The sequence below is a fragment of the Nelumbo nucifera genome, chromosome 2 (genome assembly GCF_055504915.1).
Source record: "Nelumbo nucifera cultivar China Antique chromosome 2, China Antique-T2T, whole genome shotgun sequence".
NCBI lineage: Eukaryota > Viridiplantae > Streptophyta > Magnoliopsida > Proteales > Nelumbonaceae > Nelumbo > Nelumbo nucifera.
The window spans coordinates 101,132,972-101,141,927 of NC_142650.1; the positions used below are offsets into that span (position 1 = coordinate 101,132,972).

At 34.5% G+C, this 8,956-nt stretch overlaps 1 protein-coding gene across 2 annotated transcripts; it reads left to right on the top strand.

The window, feature by feature from the left end:
• Positions 1 to 2,420: 2,420 nt before the first annotated feature.
• LOC104590990 (uncharacterized) lies at positions 2,421 to 3,937 on the top strand. Of its 2 annotated transcripts, none has more exons than XM_019196610.2 (2): positions 2,421 to 3,060; positions 3,199 to 3,937. In XM_019196610.2, exons 1-2 carry the CDS (start codon positions 2,491 to 2,493, stop codon positions 3,241 to 3,243), a joined length of 615 nt encoding a protein of 204 aa, XP_019052155.1. In that variant the 5' UTR covers positions 2,421 to 2,490; the 3' UTR covers positions 3,244 to 3,937. The 2 variants fall into 2 exon arrangements, with proteins under 2 accessions (XP_019052155.1, XP_010248061.1); XM_010249759.3 differs by having other exon boundaries at positions 3,179 to 3,931.
• The last annotated feature ends 5,019 nt before the right edge of the window (positions 3,938 to 8,956 follow it).

Sequence of the window (8,956 nt, forward strand, 5' to 3'; positions counted from 1 at the left end):
CTAGGAAACACTTTTCTCTTCTTTTCCTGCATCGACATCATTCATATTAACAATCATAAGAAAATAAGGTTCCAATGAAAAAGTTTACTTAGGGCTTCTTTACAGAAGAGAAAACATGGTATCTTTAGGTCTATCAAATCGGCGATCTTCTAGAAGAGAGAAAACATTAAAGGGGTGTTCTTTTTTCTCGATTTTGAGAAGGGAAAGTTGGTCAATGGGATTTCAATTCCTGTTGACCAAGAATTTCATGTTTTTTTTTCAGATTTATGTGGGGATCAAGTAAAGTTTACTTTCCTTGGTATCACTTATCCGGGTAAGTGATACCCATCTCCTATGTGGATAAATAACTTTCTCACTTGGGGGGAAAATTGCCAACACTTGAATGGGACAAAGAGGTCCCTTTTAACAATGGATTTTTATGATTAAAATGGTCATTGCCTTATTTACATGGGAAATAAAAGAACATGGGTAAATGCACTTATCTGGATAAGTCTTTCCTGCAAAACATTTACCTAGATAAGTACATTTACCTGGGTAAGTAATTTACGAAAAACGAACAGGGCCTAAGTTTCTATTTATCTTGATTTCTGGATTCTATTCTTCTTCAGTGATATTCACTTAAATTTGATGTTTATAGACAATATCAAGCTCATATTTGAGGACTCAATGCATTCGATTGTCACAAGAAATTTTGAAAAGATTACGGTGAGATAACCTTCCATCCTTTAGTTTGATCTTGATTGTATCTGCTTTTATCGAATCCGTTGCCAATCATTTACATAGAAACATATTTTGATTTATTAGATGGACCAAAGGATGTAAACTGCAATGCAATATGAAGAATATAATATTAGGCAAAATTTTATGCTAGTTCATATGTGAGTTCCATCCATCCACCGCGAGAATTAAAGACATCGGTAGATGATCAATGAATGTAGCAACTATGACATCAGAAGTTTGGTGGAGGTCTGGAGCCAAAAGTTGCGGGCTTCTCCATTGGGGCCGGAGCACTTTTTCTGGTTTCGAAATAAATATGGGTTCTAAAAAATAAACGAGACTGCTACCACTCCGGTAATGGGGGTGTAGTCGAGACTGAATGGTTCTTGAAGCACAGAGCGAGTTTTCTGACAATGGCAAAGGAGTACCCGGACAACATGGGATCCTACGTTCTCCCTCTCCTTCTATCATTCAATCCTATGAATCCGCAAGTCGTGTTTCTCAGGTCGCTTCAGAAGATCATTTGCTATCACCTAGAGAGTAGAAGGTTGGAGGTGGTTCATGATTTTTCAGGCCAAGGTGATCCACTAGATCACATCTTGTGAGACAAGGTTCAAGGTGTTTATGGTGGAGTTAAAGTAGATCTCTTCTTTGACTAATGGAGTTTAAGTTAGTTGAATGCTTATTCTCTTTTTGACCCAATGGAGTTGAGTTTTAGGGGTGAGAGATGCATCCAGATCTACTATCCACTACTTGTTCCCACATCTATGCCTCCAGATCTCACTTTGTGTATTCGGAACATCTCCCTATGAATGAAAAGGGAGATATTCCCAATGCCTAGCTATTTTGTATAGCATATCCGAGCTCGAGGGAGATTGAAGGAGAAAGGAATTCACATCTGACCCCATAAAAAGTGTCTCAAAAACATCCAATAGCACATCCCAAATGTGTGTTGGGAACATCTCCTAGTGATAATGTAAGGCATTTTTGGGGCGGGTTCTGTGGGGGGCAGATGTGAACTCAGGAGAAAGAGGACGGTTAAGAGTTATTTAAGAAGGGTAAAATGGGTATTTTTAGAAAATAATACATCGGTGGAACATTTTCCATCTGGGTCAGTGATGAAAGTAAGGTTTTCCAGGAGAGGTTTTTCTTAAAGTGAAACTTGAGAGAAGGTTTTTATTATATTTTACCTAAAGAATTATAATAATATCTCACCTATGTGTGTTTAGAAAACCAGACTGGATCGGCCAGTCAAATTGGTTAAACCGTGGCCTGAGGTCCTGACCAGTTCAGTCATACCCCAATAATCATACTTGCTCAAAAGCTGGTGAAAACTGACTAATTCGTCGATTTAACAAAAAAACCGATGAATCAATCCCAATTTCATGAAACCACTGAAATCCATTACATAAATAAAATTTTAAAATGTTATTAACAAGATTTTAATCCAAGGCCTCTCATTTTAATAAATTACTTAATTATAATTAATTCACCTCTTTACTTATATTAATTAATGATTATTTATTATAAATATTATTATGTACTATTTTAGAAAAAATATAAATATAATTTATATTTTAAAAAAATATTACATTATCATCCATCCACTATATTTATATTAAAAATTATAAAATATATTATATATAATATTTATATGACGCATACATATATCACATCATCAAGATTCACTTTGACCCGTGAACAATAAGTAGTGGAGAAAGAGTCTGAATACAACCGAGTCAGTAGTGTGCGAAGAAAGAGTCTGAAGCAACCATGACAATTGAATGGAGGAGCGATTGGGACACAGCTGGATCAGACGACAAGCCCGGCGGACGATCAACCAGCGGTGGCGACGACGCCAGAGAGCGTCACAAGCTTGCCGAACGTGAACGCCGGAAGTCCATGCGAGAGCTGTTTCTTTCTCTCCATGCTCTCCTTCCTCACGCCAACACAGTTCGAAAAGAACAGTCAGTAATCGTCGACGAGATCATCAAGTACATCCCCTTAGCTGCGGCTCGCCTTCGATCCCTTCAGAACCGAATGGAATCATCGTCATCGTCGGCTGCTCCCAAGTCGTCGCCATCTGTGCAGGTCTCCGACCGTAGCTCGGCCGCGTCCAACTCAACTGACTGCGACATCCGCGTTGCACCTGAGCCTTCTTCGTCTGTATCGATTCGCATCCGAGGTGACCGTGTCAATGTGTCTCTGTCTGACAGCAAGACCACCTCGCAGGCTCTCTCACTCTCTGCTGTCTTGGATGAGCTCGAAGCTCATCATCTCGAGCTTATCCGCTCTACTTACTGCTGTGATGGAAGTAAAACAATTAATTACTCTGAAAGCAAGGTTTGTATTGCTTTTATCGGTGCCTCTTCGGATGTTTTGATTGAATCCTTTTATCACCCATGAATCTTTTTCTAGTTTTCTGAACTGGGTTCCTTTCCTTTTCTTATTTTGATTAGAGGTTTGTGATGGGTTGGGCAGATCTCCAACTTTGTTAAAGGCAAGACTGGAAGAACTAGCTTGTAAACTGCAAAAGTTGAGAAAATCGTCCCCGCGTAAGAGATCCTTTGATCAGCTCGACTGATTAATTTGATCGACCGGTTTATGGAATAACATGTCACCCGGTGGTTAATTCCTATGTCGTCTATGCTTCTGGCTGCTGCTGCGTAGACGAGTGTGATCTCACCAAGTTTTTTTTTTTGTGTGGTAAAAAAAATATGAGAATAATTCTGTCCCCAGTCTACCTTGTCAGATGTTGAAGAGGCGTTTAGATTATGTATGGTAATTGAAAATGGAACAATTGCGACAAATCATTCTCTATTTTGTCTTCTCATTAGGTTGGATGAGTTTATGCTCCATGGAATTAAATAGTACATAATGTTGGAGATGAATGGGGCCACTGTAATTTTGGAGGATAAGCTCTGACGCACATCTGAAGACACTGTCTTTAAAACGTTATTTGCCCCCACTCAGTTTTATTGAGTTTGCTGTTGGGTTATAGGCAAATTCGTTCTCAAGATACAACAGATCCTTGGGCGAGAATCTGTAACCAGCAAAGTTGAAGAGTCTCCAAAGAAACCTTCTGAGACTGTAGCAGGCCGGACTGAGAGAGAGAGAGAGAGTGAATTTCGAAAATTGTGTATTTTGGAGTCTAATTCATACTCCTTAAATAATTTGTGAAGAGGTATGAAGAAAAGGTAGGTTTGTGACTGTTTAAAAAGTAGTTAATAGTTAATGACTTTTGACTTTGAATTGTGCCTCTTGATCACACCCGATCAAATCGACTGTTGATCAACGGTCAGCAACGCACCAAAACCAAAGTTGCCCATCACGAGCCACGCGGGTGCGAGCAAAGTGCGCCTCTAAAGTGCCTCATTGTGCTGCACACACGCGTGCGCGCAAGTTGCATGGTATCGAATCCCCATAATAATTCTAAAGAGTGTAAATCAGCTCCTATAGAAATACTGAAAACAAAACTTATAATTTTCCAATATGGGACAAGTTCAAAACTGGGTTTTGTAAGAAAAAACTGATTTTTCAATCAAGTGTGCAAGTACAATTTCTCATGTAATTGACCAATCAAAATCATTGGATTTAATCTATTATGAGATTAAAATTCAACACATAATTGACAAAACAAAAAATAAGAATAGTTATTTATTAATTCACCAACAAAAATTATTTGTCTACGTGACTTTTTTTTTTTTAAGTTATGGTCCATGTGATTATCCAACCATTGATTGGACAATAGTTGCAGTTTCATTAGCTGTTTGGGTAAACTAGTATTAATTCAATCTGTGACATGTATTTTATTAGGTTGGATGAGTCTGAGTTCTGCTCCATGGAATTAAATAGTACATAATTGACAAAACAAATAAGAGGAATAGTTATTAATTAATTCACCAACAAAAATTATTTGTCTACGTGACTTTTTTTTTTTTTTTGAAGTATGGTCCATGTGATTATCCAACCATTGATTGGACAATAATTGCAGTTTCATTCGCTGTTTGGGTAAACTAGTATTAATTCAACCTGTGACATGTATTTTATTACATATTCCCTTTTTACAGACTGAATATAGTTGCACTACAAATGCAGCAGATTCACATTTGCTGCAACCTACACTGCCGGGATAAAGCAGGCCAATCAAAATTGGCCATGTTGTATCTCGAGTTCGGCAGAAATTCTCTCAAACATGGCTTGATTTGCATGCTGCCGCAAGTAAAACTTAACTTATCAACATTAGCATCTTTCTTAACAGAATGGGATGATTAAAAGTGATCCAATATAAGCTTTAATTCCTTTTATTTCCTTACCGAATAATTCATCAATTGAGATTGCAGGCAATCAAATCGTGTAATACAGAATACGTGAGACTACCTAATTTCTTCCTTTTGTCCATTGGGTAGGGTGATAATTAAGGGTCCCTTTCACCGTCTTTTTAAGAAAATCTTCTGCTAGATATGATAGTTAAAAGATGTATTGAATTTTTGCATGAGATCTGAGTAGCCTAAATCTAGTTCGGTAGACGTACGTTTTTCTGTAAAAGAATAAAACCCGGAAAATGTAAAAATGTTTATTTGAACCTTCTTAAAATCAGTCTAAAATAAGCTTTTTATATCTTTTTGATGCTTCAGCTTTTGCTGACTAAATTTTCTACAAACCAAACAGAAATAAACTGAAAATCCGTCCATCCGACTTATAAACAGCGGAAAGACCATGCAAATAAAACACACCAAATGAGCCCTAAGCTTTTAATAAAGGGAATAGTTTGACATCAATTCCACTCAGAATACCTAACGCTATAATACAGATTACGTCAGTGTTAGGGGCAGAAGATTCCCAACGGGGGATTAGAAAGTAATATAGGAGGGTGGGCATAAATACATTTGGGGAATCAATAAACCAACTCTGAGGGGGACTACTGAACTTGAAAAAAACGCAGCCAAGTGTACGAGAACAATCAAACCATTACTTTAAGTTTTTAAGTGCCTGTTTGATGAGAGCATTTTCATGGATCAGTTTTTGGCTGATAAACCTGGAAAATTGTGAAGCCATTGTTTGATAAAAAATTCTAAAGTTGAAAATAAGCTTACATTAACCAAAAAATCGACTTTCCAGTGAAAATAAGCTATTTAAGTAATTTCTTTAAAGTGATTCAATGGACACAGCTCAATCAATGCAGAAGCCCTGCCAAACAGGACCTTATTGTTATCAATAAATGATTGCTCCTTAATATACTTATAGAATCAAAGAGGTAATATCTTGATTCACCAAGAAATTCAGCAGCTGACTACCCAATACCTATTTCTCTCAACGGACCCACCTCATGACTACAGAGTAGACCTTGGCAAAAAGTTGACCCAACCTGCAAACCTGACCCAACCCAACCTGAAAAAATAGGGTTAGAGTCTCATTTAGCAACCCGAATGTGAAAATGACTCGACCCGAAAAAACTGGGTTGGGTTGGGTTGGGTTGGGTCATGGGTCAACCCGCTGACCCGATTGTCAAGTCTAATTGGGATTATTTATGCATTGTTAGAAATTTCCACTCTTTAATTTTTATTATTTAGTCTTTACTTTTTATTGTTTACTCTTTAAATTGTTAAATGTTTAAGTTTTTATTTTATATTTGAAATTTTAAGGTTAATTTTTTTAATTTTAACATTTTTCATATAATTTTTCTTTATTTTTTTAAATTTCAATTATTTTTTGAGATGACCTGAATTGACCCATGTGTCAACCCTAACCCAAACATTTAGGGTTAGGGTCTAGCATTTGACAACCTAACCCGAAATTCAACTCGAACCCGACCCACCCTACCCGATTGTCAGGTCTACTAGATAGTGACTCATGAAGGACGTGCTTACTACAACGGGTTTAATAGGGATTACAACTTTCCAAGCTCACGTGCTCATGTTGTGTGATGCCCATTTCGATTTGAAGTTTCACCGCATAGTGCCATATTGATTCCAATTGTTTTGGCATGCGTCCACAACCACGAATGGATGGATATAGTCCCTGAAGTCTACTCCGGCAGTAACCGTGCAGTGCTGGTATTTTGTCATACTTCAGTGTTTGTGAGTGTATAGGAAGAAACGTGACGATAGACTTTGACTCCAATATATAGAACCCCTTTTCTTGTCTAGCAGTTGAAAATTATACAAATGATACTTGCAGCCAAACCTGACTTTCCAAGCAAATCCAGGTTTATAGTAGGGGTGCTCAACAAAAAACTGAAAAACCGAAATACTGAATCAAATCGAGAAAATCAAACCGAAAAATCCAGTTAATTTAATCAATCCATTTGATTTTGGTTCAGTGTTTTGCAAAAAACCGGTGGTATCGGTTTAATCTGAAAGAAAAATCAATTGTTAACTAAATCAACTGGTATATTATATATATTATTTATAATAGGATATATTACATATTTTTACTAGTGGGAACCTGTGCGATGCATGGGAAAATATGAAAGATTGAATAATTTTATTTACTATTAATTAATTGATAAATTAATAATCAAAGTTTGCTGTTAATTAACCAAAAGTATTCAAAGTTATTGTTAATAGTTAAAATTTTCATAATTGTATTTTTCATTTAGTGTTGATTTATAGAAAATAATTATTGTTAATTTAATATGAACAAATATTTTTTATTAAATTTAATTTTATTAATCATTTGTAGTAATTTTAATAATTGTTATTATTTTCTTTATTTTTAAATGAAATTTTGATTGACTTTAAACAAATAAAAATAATTATAAAAGCTAATATTTTTATTAATTTACTAATAATTAACAATTATATATGAATGGCAACGGAGTGGGGTATCCCATTCCTATCTCAATCCTGTAGTCAAGACACTCTACCCCATCCCCACCCCTTACCTAGTGTAAAGCGGGTTCAAGGCAAGACCCCCACTCCCCGTTAAGGACGAGGAATCCTTAAATCCCCCCTCCTCTCTTCGTCCTCAATGACAGGTAAGTTTAGGGCAAGACACCCACTCCTCATCAAGGATGGGGAATCCTAGCATTTTACCCGCCCCGTCCCTAGTGTCGAGCAAGTTCAAGGCAAGGCACCGACTCGCCATCAACCCAATATTCAATTTGATGACAAAAATGACCAAAAGTATATACTGAGTATCAACCACATGGTAAATTTTAAAAGTACACAAATTGTCTTTAATTTTCAAAAATGTAATTTTATGAAAATTTTGGAAAATTTACTACATTTGTGTAACTTTGAAAATTTATTCAAATTTATTTTTAAATTTTTATTGAATAATTTATTTTCTTTTTAAATGGTTTACTTACAGAGTTATACTAATTTATCTTATATTTTCTAATATAGAGTAATCAATAATTTCCTTTTACCAATATTATACTAATTTATCTTAATAATTTGTGTATTTATTGGTTCAAATTATAGTTTTCCCTTTCCCATACTAATTTATCTTTAATAATTTTCAATAATTTACAATGAAAATTACATAATTTTTAATAGTTTTCCAAAATCTATCAAATGTAATAAATTTTCCAAAAATTTCCAAAATATTCCAATAATTTTCAATAATTATTTAATACATTTTAAATAAACTTACAAAAATTTTATATATTTTAATTTCCAGAATGTTATTTTAAAAAATTTAGTTTTATGAAAAGTTTTGAAAATTTTATTACATTTGTGTAATTATGGAGATTTATTGAAAATCATTTTAAATTGTTATTAAATATTCATTTTTATTATGTAGTTTACTAACAAAATTACACTAATTTATATTTTACTTACCAATATAATTTAATTAACAATTTCATCTTCCAACATTATAATATTTTATCCCCCATCTACATTCGGTTATTAACTATAATAATAGCAATAACTAAAATTTTATACTTTTTGAAATTATTAAATATAATTCTCAATTTTATAGAAATTGGTTAAAGAGCTTTCAATTTCTGCAAAATGTTGTTAATTAACATGAATATAACAATATTTACCCAAAAAACTTTAAAAAGTCATGATGAGTTAATTAATAACAATATTTATTAATTTTTGGCAATTTATTAACCGTACTAATAAGAATATTTAATTTTTGGTAATTTACTAACCATATTTATTAACTTTTGGTAATAACACTATTTAATACTTATTGAATATGGGTTGGATTAAATGTTAACCAATTGGGCGGAGAGATTTTAGGAATTGATTGGGGAGTGGGGTAACATGTTCAATGGGAATGG